At 35.3% G+C, this 16390-nt stretch overlaps 1 protein-coding gene across 6 annotated transcripts in view; it reads left to right on the forward strand.

The window, feature by feature from the left end:
- NOL4 (nucleolar protein 4) overlaps positions 1-15592 on the forward strand; it is a 356147-nt gene extending 340555 nt beyond the window's left edge. For all 6 annotated transcript variants that reach the window (XM_066246998.1, XM_066246992.1, XM_066246993.1 and 3 more), the window contains one exon: positions 13820-15592. In XM_066246998.1, coding sequence (XP_066103095.1) covers positions 13820-14013 — 194 coding nt within the window. In that variant the 3' untranslated portion in view covers positions 14014-15592. The remainder of the gene's footprint in view (positions 1-13819) is intronic.
- Positions 15593-16390: the final 798 nt, after the last annotated feature.

Below are 16390 nucleotides of genomic sequence, written 5' to 3' on the forward strand. Positions count from 1 at the left end.
CTACTGTGTTAGCCAAGGGTTTAGCTGTAGTGGCTATAGAATCAGTCACTGTCCTGCCTTTCCTATGTGTCCCAATATGCCCATCTTCAGGTGTACCAGTGTGTTAAGTAAAAAGACCTTTGCTGGATCACTGGTGTCCAACTAGTTGTAGATTTAAGATGAGATACAAAAGGAGAGTCTTCCCCCTGGGTCATGTGTTCCCTACATCCAATTCTGTAAATATAATTATAATTTTCCATAATTATTACACCTTATAGTTAACTCAGATACCTACAAAACTTTTAGATTGCTGATAGTGATAAGAATATTGGAAAGTAGCTAAAAAATAGTTTATTTTTTTTTTCAACAGAGAAATAAATTATTCTATCACATTTTAAGGACTTTCTGCTAAAATATATTATCTACCATAACAATGACCAAGCTGAGAGTCAGTGTTGCATTTTAATATTAATATATTAACTATCAACCTGATTATTAGTCATCTTAATTTTCTTTAAAATTGTGTTAGAATTTATATTTTTCCATAAAAATTCATAGTAATAAATTTTTACAAAATCTTCACACAGGTACACACCTTAAGATAATCACATGTTTCATTTAGAAAGTTACAGTAATCTCAATTTCAGAGTTGTTATTACTTCACTAATTCACATGTCTTACCTTATAAACTATCAGTATTTCTGCTATGGTAAATATAAACACATAGGGTTCTGTATAGGGGTATCAACACTATGTGGCTGTGTGTTCAATATCTGGGAATTTAAAATAATTCATATTACCTGTTAATCCTAATCTGGAGGGACCCAAAACATTGAAGACATGAACAAAGTCCGTCGATTATACACCAAAGCTTTATTGTCTAACTTGGCCAAGCGGTGGCTCCTCCAAAAGTGGTCTGAGGGAGAGAGCATGCCGGCCCTTTGTTCTACTTGGTTTTTATAGTTTTGTAAATGGGAAGTACAGAAGCAAAAATTGTAATTAGGAGCCCTTTAACACTATTGGTTATAGTCATATATCCTTTAACATGATAGGACCATGTTCAATTTGCAAGCTATATGTCCTTTTGGAGAAAACAAAATTTACAAGTCAACACAATGGCAGAAAGATATCTTTTTACATATTAAAAGGCATTCCCATATTATCTGGTGTTCATCTGCTATCCCTCTGTCCTGAGTCACACGTGTTAACTATACGCATTTACATAGGAGAGGTAGTTTCCGTGGGGACAAATGCCCACAAATGGCTCCTAGTTATAAGAAAAGGTTTATTTTGGCTTTTCTCTCCCTGCACCTGGCTAGCCATTCACCTCTTTCCCCACAGGTGTGTTGGAATGTCTGGGGATCCATGTTTTCCTCCCCTTTGCATTTACAATACAATGCCAATGTGATTGGTTATGCCAATCACACAGTACAGAGACTATTCTCACAATTTCTATGCACACCTTAACCCAAATTAACAAAATATTCTCCAAGCCTCTTAAAATATCAATATTAATTCTGTAGTTTTTGGTACCTTACAACACCTGCGGGTGAAGTGGCTCAGTGGCTCCTCATTACCTCTGAGCACATCAAACAAAAAGCATCTCTTCTAAGATAGATGCCTGTTAAATAAACATGTTTTAGATATCTGGATACAATAAAAGTGATTTACTAGAGGGGAAATTATCTCAAGTAAGATATGGATGTGATGGTTAATTCTTTGTGTCAACTTGACTGGCCATGATATATCTAGATAGTTAGGCAAACAGTATTCTGGGAGGGTGTTTTTGAATGAGATTAACATTTGAATTGACAGACTATGCACAGGAAATTGCTTTAGAACCAAAGGTTAGTACAGGTGTGGTCAATAGGTTTTGCCCCCAGGCCAGATTAGAAAGAAAATTTTTCACGGGCCATATAAAATATTAAAATTAAAAAATGTTAAATACAAAAACAATTCATTTAAGTAAACAAAATTTTATTATGTAATTTGTTTAGGAATAAATGTAAGTAATTTAGTACAACAAATTAATAAAAAAACTAATGTGACGTGTTGAGGCATTTTACATTGCCTATTATTTTTTTAATATCTGGCTCTATACTTGTAATAGCTATTCTTAACACAGGCTCCAAATGTAAATCATTCAATCTTGATCTTGTTTTACTTTTATTTAGATTCATTAAAGAAAAAGTTTGTTCACAAATATAAGTTCAGCTGAAGATTACTGAAGATATCGTACTTTATGTATAACAATTTAAAAGTACCACTTACTTCATTTCCACAGTGTGTCGTGTGGAGAATATTAAAAATTTAATCGCAGGCTGCATAAACTCATTCCCGGCCCATGGGCCATATATTGCCCATGCCTGGGCTAGTACCTTGAGCTAGAACATAGGTATTTTCCTATTTTTGGTCTTGAACTAAAATATCAGCAATTCTTGGGTCTTGAGCCTGCCAGATTTCAGTCTGGAATTTAATGATCATTTCTCCTTGTTTTTAAGCCTTAGAATTAGACTAGAACTCAGCTTTCTTGGCTGTCTAGCCTGTCAGCTGCTGGTATTGGGACTCCCCTAGCTCTGTAATTGAGCCAAGTACTTGTTACATTTATTTTACACACACTGTTGGTTTTGTTTCTCTGGAGAGCCTTGACTATAAGAATGAGTTACATCAACTAAAGTAAAATAAATCTTCAACAAATAATCCTTCCCTAAATTCTCTGTTATTATAGAGAAGCTAAGACAAAGTTAGGATCCCATTTAATAAGATCTCACATTTATTAGGTCACTTAATATTCATAATTTAATTTCATTTCTCCTGCTCCAGCAATCTGACAAACAAGAATAATAGTGTTAGTCTCATTTCCTTGAATCTCGGAGAGGGTAAATGACTAGCCCATATTTCCTCAAATTCAGTTTGCATTGTCTAGAAAGTTTTTGCATTAAGACTTGAACCCATGTTTTCCATTCACTAGTTTTATTGTTGTAAAGTACTCATATCTCAATTCCACAGGTTTACGTAGAGATATCAAGTCCAGATGAATTTTTAAAAGTTTTATTAAAGGAGGAGATTTATTAAATTTGCCCGCTGCATATATCTGACAGGGGGCAGCAGACCCAAATCATGTGCCAGCCAAAAATATTTCAGGGGCTGTTTATATACCCTTGATCACACATGGGCGGGGGAGAACAAGGCATCATGGCACAAACTGAAAACATTTGTTTAGGGGATACACAGAAACATTAAGACTTTCAAGGTAACACAATCAAAGACATTTACAAATCTTTCAGGGTTCATCTTTCCTCACTATCCTAGAATTATTTTACTCTCAAGATTCCAGGAAGGGAGAGGAACTACAATCAATGCAAGGTGGTATGTAAATTCTATCTCCCATTGAAAGAGAAGAAGTTTCTCGGTTAACCCTTATTTTATTTTATTTATTCATTATAGGGGGGGAGGAGAGAGAATGGGGGAGGAGCAGGAAGCATCAACTCCCATATGTGCCTTGACCAGACAAGCCCAGGGTTTTGAACCAGCAACCTCAGCGTTTCCAGGTTGACACTTTATCCACTGCACCACCACAGGTCAGGCAATACCCTTATTTTAGATTAAAAACTAAATGACCCATTGTTCTTGCAGGCTAGAAACTTCTTCCTTTGGGGAAGGGAGGGAGAAGAATGTAGAACAGGACAGGAAAGCCTGACCTTTCCTCCTGGAATATTGTTGGGCAGATAAAATATATTATGCACACTTTGTTAAAGATGGTGCTGCTCACATGGAACCTAGTTGCCCAGGTGATGGGCGTGATTATATTAATGTGTTGGGGGCGGGCTGTGGGCAGGCAGGATCCTTGTAGCCTGGGGCTTGGTTTTATTACTAAGCCTTTCCCACCCTTTTTGATGTCCTGTGGTGCACTCTCATGAGGAATCCCATTATGCCTCAGATAAGTGACTTTGTATCAGAGACTTCCTTGTTTGTATATTGGATTAAAGGTTTTGGTTTCTACATTATAAAGTGGGGCAGACCAGGAGCTTGCTTTCTCTCAGTTCCTGAGATTAGCATTAGAGAGGAGAGCAGAGAAAGGCCATGTGGAGGAGGCCAGGAGAGGCAGCCAAGATGGCAGAGTGCTGAAGGAAAAGCCAGTTTGTGCAGAGTTTGTGCAGGGAGAAGGAAGGAGTTGGGGAACAGAGGTGAATAAGGCTAGTGAGCTAGAAACCTTTGATTCTAGGAAACTCGGATAAGTCAGAAGCTTTGTGAACACTGAATGAGTGGATTTTGGAGCCCAGTATGTGTTTTTACTTGCCCACCAGGTGCAAGCTAGGATTAAAGATAATGGCCCACCAGTTTGTGGCTCTGTTGTTTCATTACCGTCTGTCCAATTCTAATGCAAACCTGCATTGCCAGGCGGCTGAGATGGTGGCCGTGGATATTGGCTTCACAAATATCAATATTAATTTTTCAGCTTTTTGGTACCTTACAACATTATGGTTTCACTGTTTGCTTTATTTTTTTATGTTCATATTAAAATGAGATTATTATTTGGAAGTGAAACCTATGTCCAAGTCCAAATATATTAGTAGGTTTTTACTATTTGAGTTATTAGTGCTTTAACAGGGGAGCTTTTATTTAATTTGCATCTGAAAATAGATTGAATAAGTACATTTTTGCAATTGATATTTTAAAATTATGGCTTATTGGAGTTTATTTCCTTAAAAATGGAACAAAATAAAAGAATAAAACTTATATCTAGTCTTTACTGAGGGCATTCTTGAGGTTTTTATCTTATGTGGATCCTTGTTACTTACTATACTTCCTACAAATCTGTGGAAGTAATTGGAAAGGTAGTATTTTAATCGTGGCCAAAAAGTTCAGGCAATTATGAGATTTTTACCTCAGTCCTCTGAGAAATAATAAAGGGACACTTTTGTTTTCTGGTTTAAAGAACTGCTTCTTGTTACTTAAAAAAAAAACTATACAGTTTAATATAAATACATAAGAACATAAATAATACAATAAGTCATTATGCTTTCATGTATCAATAGTATATTTGATTCAACAAAAGTTAAAAAGTAACTCATTTTCTACTGCAATATTTGTGTCTTTTCTCACAAGCCAAAGAAAGAAAACAGGCATGCTAAGAGTTTTTTCTTTCACAAATTTCTAATACTGCCGTAACAGTGACTCACACTTTTAGTTCATCCTACAGTTTATCGGAATGATTAATCAGGCCTCTACAAAACACTGAATCTGAACCTCTAATGGGAAGGCCACACACTGAATATACTTAGGCAGTTTACAAAGCTGAATATCAGGAATTAGCAAATATAAGTGGATGAAAAACTAAGAAGGCCAATGGAGGAAATGTCTGAGTCTTTTCAAATTGTGTAGAAAAATTAGAACTACAATTTTTCTCTTTGAGTAAGGTACATTTAGATGAGAAAAATAAAACAAATGGATTAACACACTAGAAATAAAAAGATGAAGTACAGAACTGATGAAGGGAAAATTCAATAGATGAATTTTTAAAGACAGGTCTAAGATTTACATTTTGACTTATATAATCACTCAGTTAAATTTGTCTCAGAACAATCAGATATAATATTTTAAATTCATGGGTTATTGACTACTATAGTCTAAACCTCTGGTTGGCAAACTGTGGCTCGCGAGCCACATGTGGCTCTTTGACCCCTTGAGTGTGGCTCTTCCACAAAATACCACATGTGGGTGCTACCTCAATAAGGAATGTACCTACCTATATAGTTAAGTTTTAAAAAATTGGCTCTCAAAAGAAATTTCAATTGTTGTACTGTTGATATTTGGCTCTGTTGACTAATGAGTTTGCTGACCACTGGTCTAAACAATGAAAATTGCTTCCAAAGTAACATGAAAATGTATTATGATGGAGATCTAATTCAACCTGTAATTGCTGTCAGTATTTTATCCTTAGTTTTTCTAGAAAGAAAACATAATTTTGGAGAAGGAGTGATCCATATACTCCTCTTTTCTCCTTGCAGAATTCCTTGAACAGCTACTTCTCCTTGGCAGTGATCTATATCTTACCTTTTGTGTTTTCTAAAATGTAGAATATGTATACCAGAACTTTACCCATTTCTTGTTAATAATGTTGGCTGATCAGCATTTAATAAGTAGAGAAGAGAAAATGGGATGAGATCGAGGAGAGTAAAGTATTTCACAGCAGAATCATTAAAATCACAGTAGACCTAAATGGGTTTAAGAATGGTTTCTTTTTGACATAGACCTCAGAGGAAACAAACATTTCCCACTGAACCATCTCTGACCATCTCTGTAGCCTCTGACCATCTCTCTCCTCAAATCCCTGAAAATGGTGCTAATATAAGATGGTGCTATCACTCCATGTCTGGTTCTGTGGTAATCTATATTCTTAGGTAGATGCTCAAGCAAAATGTAGCTCTAACTGGATAAAAAAAAGACCCACACAAAACAATCTTCTTAGTGGTAAAAAAATTATATATATATATATATATAGACATATATATATATTGACATATATATATTGACATATATATATATTGACATATATATATTGACATATATATGTCAAAAACTGTCTTTTAAGAAGCATAAAGCTTAGGAACATAAAAGACGTATTACCTAATAATAAAGGGAATCGTTTTTCAGAAAGTTGTCTAGAAACTATGTGCCCCAATAACATACCTCAAACTTATTAAAAATTAACAAAATTATAAGAAATTGACACACTCTTAGCAATTGACTTTTAAAACACTTCTCTCAGAAGCTAATGCATAGAAAATCATTTAGATTTGAAACAAAATTTAAACTGGTTATATATAGAACCTACCCCCAAACATTCTTTCAGACATATTGTCCACCTAAGCAACTGATGACAAGCAAGGGATTATTAAGATACTGATAGCATTGTGATAATATTTATAATTAATGAAGATGAAAACACATTCCATTTGTGGAATAGAATAGTAGTGTTGGTACACACATATCTGAAAAAAATAGAAAATTAGTAAGCTATTCATTTAATTAAAGAAGTTAGAAACAGAAAATGCAGACTATAGAAGAAAATGGAGAAATTAGATAGAAAACAATGAACAGAGAAGACCAACAAATGAAAAACAGAATATTTGAAAGAATTTAAAAAGTATCTGACAAGATGCACCAAGAGAAAGGAAGCCTACAATAAGAATTCAAAATAAACAAGATTAAAATTACAATATGCTAATTAAAATTACCTTTATGCTAGTGTACCTGAAAATTTAGAGATGATAGTTTTACAAAGTATATCCTTGACCAATAGACAAAAAAGGAATAGCTATTTCAAATGTACCTTTAATGATTAAATAAATTAAAATCATTATAGAAATCTGTCCATTAAAAAAATCAAACCTAGATGCTTTACAAGTGAGTTGTACCCAAACATGAAGGGATAGATTATCTTCATTTCATACAACCAGATATAAAAGAGGAAAGAAAAAGAATTGAAAAGCACCCTGGGTCATTTTGCTGTGCTACTGTAATCCTGTCATCCAAAATATATTAAAAAGGCAAATTTTATTGCAATTATTTGTGACTATGAATGCAACTCATTAGTATATTGACTCTAATAATATGTATCTGCTGTAATCCAGACCCTATGTTGGATGCTAGATGTACATTAGCTAATTTAGCCTAGATGCTGAAGAGTCATAGTTCATTTTTCACACTTTGGCAGAAATGTGTTAAAATATTAATAAATACCTCTAATAAACATCTGATAAAAATATAAAATGAAAATGAGCCTGCAAAATAAGTTACCAAAGTTGTTTGTGTATCAGTGAAGCAAGGGAAGTCATTCACTTACTGATGGTGAATATATGAGATTTGTCTGCAGTGGCAGAAGGAATGTGTCCAGAGAAACTAAACTTGTTTGACTATTAGTATTATGGCAAAAGCAGTGCCTGAAGGGCTAAAGAACTTCAGATACTGACAATATCAACAGTCAATTTAAAAAGCAAGTCAACTGATTTCAAGTTGTTTTCCTTATAAGTTATTATCAATACAACTCATTTATTTGAAAAATCAGTGAGTTTGAAGTGACAGAAGAATTAACATCTATGAATGAAATAACGTTAACCAAAAATATTTTCAAAGTTAAAAAAAAAAATTCAATAGAACCTGAAGTTAAATCTGCCAAGGAGCTTGAAGTAAAAATAGGCTTATTTGGGCAAATTTTTAGTTTGTTATAAGGCATTTGGTTATTCCTTGAGCTATTTATCAGCGTAAATTGCAGAAAACATTTGAATCTACCATGTGTTTTTGAAGCAGTAGTGTCTACTTTAACTTCATTTGTTATTTATTTCATCATCATACATTTTATAGAATCTCAACAGCCTAATTTGTACTACCACCCAGCACTTTGATGGGTTAGTGGTCAAGTTTTACTGTAGATTTGCTCAGGTCAGGGCTAAGATTTAAATTTTTCTGAACAAGAAGAACTAACTGTTCTCAAGCTCTTTTTAACAAATGAATGGCTTTGGAAATCTTGCTACAGAAATAAAAGGTTTCTTGATGAATTTCATCTAAATTACAAGGCAAATCAGTACTTTTACAGAAGCTTTTGCTATGCTTAAGTTATTTTACTGATGACCAACATTGTTTGATCACAAGAAACAGCTAGCTGCTTAATAAACTTCCCATACTGTCAAAGTTAAAACAAGAAGTTAAATCTCCATTCCCATATACATTTGTAGTTGATATATTTACTGAATACACACTATAGGCTCAATAATATATTTTAGTCCCTCATGCAAGAGCATAAGTAAATTCCTAGACTTATTTTATGAGTCCAGAATTACCCAATACAAGATGAGACTCATCATGCTCTAAGGTGCCCACGCTGATAATGAGAGAACTTGGTTTCAAACAATAATGCAAGAAGGATATAAAATAGACTTTGCAAACATTTAGTTATTGTTTCAGGTATTGCTTTTTCTTTATTCATGGACCGATGGCCATTTATAAAAGATGCTGGGAGCCCTCACCAGATAGCTTGGTTGGTTAGAGCATTATCCTGAAGCACAGAGGTTGCCAGTTCAATCCCCAGTCAAGGAACAGCTTGATGTTCCTGTCTCTCTCTCCTTTCCTCTCTTGCTAAAATCAATAAACTAAAAAAAAAATTTTTTTTAAATGCTAGGAGTCAGAAAATCACTGCTACCCAACTAGAAGAATTATTGGGGTATATAATTAACCAGGATCAAATTGAGGCTCTAGTCCTGAAGAAACCAACAGCCACGCCTCAGTATAATCTTATATTAAACCTGGATATCTTTGGACCCTTATGTAAAGTATTTTCCCCGCTGAGGAAGAAAGAAGGGCATAGCCACCAAGTGTGGAATAGCAAAAGCTTTATTTAGTAGAGTGCATCCTGGGCGAGGTTCTCTGGTGCAAAACGGGCCAGAGAAGTCACACCCTCTCCCCTGTTTGGGGGTAATTTATAGCATCGTTAGGGTGGTCGGGTTGATATGACGTGGCAAAATTTCATTGGCTGACAGTCGTTCTTTTTAAAGGACTCCTGGGAAGTTTCTTTTGGCGCACATGGGTGTAGGCAGTTCCAGCCAAAGTTCCCGGGCCTGGTTCCTCACGTGACCTTTCCCCATTGCCAACCGACCTTACATCTTGTACCCTTTATAATCTCTTGAACAGTTTTAAATTAGGTTAAATTCTGGCTTAAAATAAAAAGTCTGATCCCCACTTGGCTCTAGCCAGCACTCCTCAGTCCCTACACACCACAGCTTTGCTTGCTCTTTCTGTGGGGACATTTGTCCTCCATTACATAACTACTCAAATCTTCTCTGAGCTAGGCCACAGTGGTGCAGGAGGAAATACCAGGATCTCTTTATGGCTGTTGCTAAGCCAGTGAATTGGTCTGGGACTTAGTGTCCCTTCCTTTAAAATGGAACCAGTCATCCTGCTTTACTCTACTGACCCAACTGTTGAGAGGTTCCAAGGGGGACAGTATGAGTCCCATGTGAGGGGAGAAGGGCTGGGAGGCACCTTCAATAATTTGTCCATTTGTGAATATTTTTGTGTGTCATATTATTCTAACCACATCACGCTGAATGAATACTCTTCAAAAACAACTCTTTATATAGTTTTGTTTTATGCACTCAATCCTGATCCTGTAGAGTAGACCAAAAGCAAGATAATGAAATTAACTTTCTTGCAGAAAACAAAGTGACAGAGGTATCAATGGCTTCTAAATTACAGAGCTGTCTATTGAGTTGCCTATGTTAATAATGATCAGAAAAAAAGTCAGTGGAAGCCCTTAGTTTGGAAGCTTAACCCCTTAGCCAGAGGTGGAGAGTAATGCATAAACTGCCGTTCAGATTCCATTTCTGCAGATTTGGTTAACCCAAATGGAAGATGTTTGGAGACAAAAGGTATGTTGTTGCCGACGTGTGCTATACAGTTAGGCCTGCGATAGTTGCACCTGTACAAAACATGGATGGACTTATTTTCTTGTCATCATTCCCTAAACATTGTAAATATAACAACTATTTACAAAACCTTTACATTTTATTATGTGTTAAGTAATCTAGAGATGATTTAAAGTCTAAGGAAGTATCCTTCCTTAGACTGTGTAGGTTAGATGCACATAATATGTTATTTTATATGAGGACTCGAATGTTACAGATTTTGGTACACTCAGGGGCCCTGAGCCTATTTCCTCATGGATACCAAGAGATGACTATATTTGGATAAAATCACAATCTCTCACACCTCAAAAAGAACTGGAGGCCTAGCCCCACCCTTTCTCCACTCCTGTTAAGAGTTCCCATCAGCGACTGGGCAAAACCACCATAAAGTGGTTTCCATATAATGAAATAGGCAACCAGGCACTAGAGATCTACACAGCTAAGAGAAGATTCTTTCCATTTTCTTTCATAAAGGTTTCTACTGGGATTCCTGAATGTTAAGAAAAATAATTTTAAGCAGTTCATGTTAGGTCATAATGCTTTTAAAATCCACTCAGAACTTTCTATATAAACTGATTGCTGTTAGTGATTTGCTTGAATGCTTGCTCGGTAATTTCTGTTTGGGGGTGTGACCTCCCTATATCTTTCCCTTCTAGCTGAGCTCCCAGTATCATGAATTTATAACATGAACAAATGGAAGCTAACTCCCATTCCATAATGGCAATTTTGAAAGGGCAAGGCAGAAGTGGATAGAACTTTCTTTCAGATGTCAGTGTTTTTGTGTGCTAGTCTTGTGTCTGTCCTAGTGAAATTCCAAGTGAAGCTATTTGTCTCTCATGGGACAAATGCCTCCAAGCTGACAGAAGTCTTCTCCATTCAGGATAGAGGGTGGAGGGGTTGGGTCCTGACCTATCTCCAGCCCTCAAGGAAAACTACAAGATAGAATAACATCCTTTGTTTAGTTCATGGAATACTATTATCTGAGAAGTTATATGTTTAGAAAAAAAAATCTGTTAAAATACTTCCAAGTTACAGAATCATTAATGTTGAGCATGCCTTTAGTTATATGCTTAATTATTTTAAGTCAAGGATTTTACATTTATTACTCACTGCAGATTTAATAATTATAGCAATTTCCTGATAACACAAATGTCTGAATTAAAGATTTTTAAATTTACAAATTGATCAATTAATGGTGGAAAACACTGGTTAATAAAATTATTTTATCTATAATGTTAATATATAATTATATAATTATTATATATAATGTTAACATAAATATATAACATTATATAATGTTGTGTCAGGTATTAAAATTCTAATAACACAACATCTGTATATTGCATTTTACGCTCACTACCTGGAGTCTAGTCTCCTTCTGTGACCATATATTTGAGTTCCTTTACCCTCTTTATTCTCCCCCCATCTCTCATCCTTTCTGGTAACTACCGTACTGTTGTCTGTGTCTATAAGCTTGCTTGCTTATTGCTTTGTTTTATATCCCATATAAAAGTGAAATTATATGGTTCTTGTCCTTTGTCTTATTCAACTTAGTATTATACTCTCAAGGTCCATTCATTTTGTTGCAAATGGGAGTATTTCACCATCCACAGACCAATGGAACAGAATTGAAAGTCCAGAAGTAAATGTACATATATTTGGAAAACTAATTTTGCAAAGGAGTAAAAAAACATACAACAGAGAAAGGCAAAGTCTCTTCAATAAATGGTGTTGAAAAAACAGGAATATAACTACAGTGCTATGTGATAGTACACACAAAATTAACTCCAAATAGATTAAAGAGTTGAATATAAGACCTAAAAAAATAAGATATATAGAAGAAAACTTAGGCACTAAACTTACATACCTTGGTCTCAACCCCAAATGCAAGAGAAGTAAAAGCAAAAATAAATGAACAGGACTACATCAAACCAAAAACCTTCTCTGTAGAGCAAAAGAAATCACCAGCAAAACAAAAAGGCAACCAACCAAACTGCAGAATATGTTTGCAAACATTACCTCCCATAATCAGCTAATATCTAACAATGCAAAGAACTCCTATAACTCAACAATAACAAAAAACAAGCCAGCTAAAAAAATGGGCAGAGGACTGGAACAGAGACTTTTCCTAAGAGGACTTAAGCTCATGAACTATAAGAGAAATGCTCATCAAAACCACCTCACATTTGTCAGAATGGCTATTCTCAATAAGACAAGAAATAACAAGTGTGGAGGGGATGTACAGAAAAAGGAACCCTCATACACTTCTGGTGGAATGTTCACTGGTGCAGCCACTATGGAAAATAATATGCAGATTCCTCAAAAAATTAAACAGAGCTACCCATATGATCCAGCAATCCCTCTTCCATTATCTACTTGAAAAATTTGAAAAGCTTAGTCATAAAGATCTACATACCCCTATGTACATTGCAGTTAAGACATGGAAACAACTTAAGTGTTCTTCAACAGATGATTGGATAAATGTGGTGTATATTTATTATTTTTAAGTAAAAATTTACAAAACACTTTCCAAAAGGAGATCCACCTGACTTGGTTTAAATATACATAAGAAAAAAGTTTTGCCTGACCTGTGGTGGCACAGTGGATAAAGCGTCAACCTGGAAATACTGAGGTCGCCGGTTCAAAACCTTGGGCCTGCCTGGTCAAGGTATGGGAGTTGATGCTTCCAGCTCTTCCCCCCTTCTCTCTCTGTCTCTCTCTCCTCTCTTTCCCTCTCTGTCTCTCTCTCTCCTCTCTAAAAAAGAAAATGAATAAAAAAAATTTTTAAAAAAGTTTTGACACATGAATTTTTTTGCAAATAAATACAGAAGGGACTTCAACAACACCTAAAGCAGTATTCCAAGTCCAGTTTCTTTGTGGCATTGTTTGTACTAATCATTTACTTATGCACACTTTTAAAGCAAACATCACTCTAATACGTCCATTTTTAATAATAAACCTAACAGAAAAAGACATTGGTCTCACTAGGATATTTCAACATCTGAATTGGTGGCATCTAAATTACTAAATTTAACAAATATAGCAAATAAAAAAACACTTGTAATTCCCTTCATTTTACACTACTACAGAGAAACTTCTACATGTGGAAGGTAAACTTAAAATTGACATGCTAAAAAGCACATGCTAAAGAGAAGGTCTTTCAACAATGCCAGGTGATTGTGCCAGAAGTTAGACAAGGAGTCTAAGAATAGGGAGCCTTTCATTCTGCATCAGTGTTACTCTTTGGTCTTTCTGAGAATTGTATTTGATTAAATGTATCAGCAGCTTCTCATGCAAGAATACATGAACTGTCAACAATTTAGGCTCAAAGGACTAGGAACAAAAATTGTGTCTAATGTTGTGATCATTTTTTCTAGGACCCACGGATCTCAGCATGAAGAGGCAGTTGGCGACTAGCTCAGGATCCTCCAGCAGTTCGAGCTCCAGACCCCAGCTGAGTCCGACTGAAATCAATGCCGTGAGGCAGCTTGTGGCAGGATATCGAGAATCAGCCGCCTTTTTATTGCGTTCTGCAGATGAACTGGAAAATCTTATTTTACAACAGAACTGACTCAGATGACGATCCTATTCACTGAGGTCTAAATTTGCTGTTTCCACTAATGACATTTTGATTTCCCAGCAGAGATGCTTCTGATCTTACTGCACAGTCTTGAGAGAAATACTTCCATTATGCCACATTGTCCTTGATCCATAAAGTGATGTGTTAAGGTGCTTCAAAGGAACTCTGACCTCTGAAGTACTTGAGATACTTTGTGTCCAGCCTACTGCTTTTTCTTTTAGTGTGTCAGCATAACTATCTGGGGCAAAAAGGCTGTATTTCCTAATTCAAGGATAAAACTGAAGAAGCTGTGGTATAAAGAAATAGTTCAAGATCCAACAGAAATATTAGTGGAATTTGCTACTGACTTATTAGACTGAAAGCTGCAGTATCTGGCAAAAAAAAAAAAAAAAAAAGCCAAAATTTCTTCTTGCTACAGGATATAGCAATGAAAAGGATCTTGTATTTTAAAGAAATATATGTAATTTTTATAAAAAGAAAACTTGTTTTTCATTCAAAATTGTCATTTTTACTTTGGTAACTTTTTCATAGGTCCTAAAAGAAAACTGTTTTGAGAAACTACTGTAAGTACCTTTTTCCACATCCTTTTGCCTTTTCCTCTTTCCAAATTCTTTCTACAAAAATAACACTTGATGCTGGAAAAAAAATAAATCCTTGCCTACAGTTCTTTAAATCATCATATCAGGAACTCCTTCTAAGAGAAGCCTGCATTTCTGCCCTTCCGCTGATCTCAAGCGTCCCACGCAACACTGCAGCTTTACCATAGAGGTTTTCATCACAGAAATGTTTAACGTTAAAAGACACATCATGGGGAGGGGGGGAGAATCACACTTTAGTTTCTTACAGCTCACCCCAGATTGCCGCTGCTATCTTGTAGGCATCCCTCGAGCAGGAGTTGGACGTAGATGACTGAATGTTAAGAGGTTGCAAGTGACAATCTGAAAATTTGCACTCTTGTGTGTAGTTTCATTTTCATTTTTCTATTTCAGAAATAGTTTCAAAAAAAAAAATACCATCACCTCTCCTGATATGATTTGTATGATTTACAATTCTAGGTAAAAATGATGTAAAGAACTCTGGGTGGCTGCAGCTGCAACTTACAATGAACTGGCCCCTCCTGTTCCCCATACTTTGCCCTTCTTTCTGATTTTATAGTGTTGGATACACATGAATGGTGTTTTCTTTGTGCACTGAGGCAAGCCTATTTTTAAGATATTTAGGGAGAAGTTTATCAGTTTATGCTTCTTGTACAATTTTTTTTTCTGTTGTTTAGCTTTGGTTGGATTACAAATTCTTTGTGCGTTTCTGAATTTGCCTTATTTCATGTAAAATTTATGTCATTCCGTTTTTGATAATAAGTTTAGGCATCTGTGATATTTCTTATCTACTTGTTATCTATAGTTTTTCAAGTAATGACTGTGATTGTGACCAAGTAATGTGCACTTTTTCTTGTAACTGTGGACATTGCTATGCTTTTTTCTTCTAGTGTTTCTAGAATTACTGTTCCTTAAAGTTATGTAAACAAAAAACAAAAAAATTTGTGATACTGTTGGTGAATATAATGTGAAAATCTTATTGAAATATGAGTATTTTGGAAATACATAGATGCACAAACATCTTTTAAGATGTGGATTTAGAGTTTGCTTATTTAAATGAAAATTCAAAACTTGAGGGCTGGTATAATTTTCTCTGTTTTGTTGGGTTTAATAAACAGATTTCTGTGTTAAAACTATGATTGTGAAACCTTACAAACTTTCTGAAGAACATAATACTTAACTTTAAGCACTTTGCTTTTAAAGTAGGAATTGATATTTTGCACCCATATTTAGCACAAAATTGATAGTCAAACTTGTGCTCAAAAATATCCTTAGGTGCCCCAGAGTCTCCCCATTCAGTCTAATAATTTATTCCAAGAAGAAGTAAACTAAATTAGCAAAACCAAGGATATTTCATTTGATTATTTAAATTTTATTTAAGAATTTATTATCTCACCTGACCAGGTGGTGGCGCAGTGGATAGAGCATCAGACTGGGATGGGGAGGACCCAGCTTTGAAATCCTAAAGTCACCAGTTTGAGCGAGGGTTCATCTGGTTTGAGCAAAGCTCACCAGCTTGGACCCAAGGTCGCTGGCTTGAGCAAAGGGTTACTCAGTCTGCTGAAGGCCCATGGTCAAGGCACATATGAGAAAGCAATCAATGAACAACTAAGGTGTCACAATGAAAAACTGATGATTGATGCTTCTCATCTCTCTCCCCGTTCCTGTCTGTCTGTCCCTATCTATCCCTCTCTCTGTCTCTGTAAAAAAAAAAAAAAATATATCTCTTATTTCTCATTTTTAAATGAGTAATCTGGCTCTTATAATCACTC

This window comes from Saccopteryx bilineata, chromosome 11 (assembly GCF_036850765.1).
Source record: "Saccopteryx bilineata isolate mSacBil1 chromosome 11, mSacBil1_pri_phased_curated, whole genome shotgun sequence".
In the NCBI taxonomy this organism is placed as follows: domain Eukaryota; kingdom Metazoa; phylum Chordata; class Mammalia; order Chiroptera; family Emballonuridae; genus Saccopteryx; species Saccopteryx bilineata.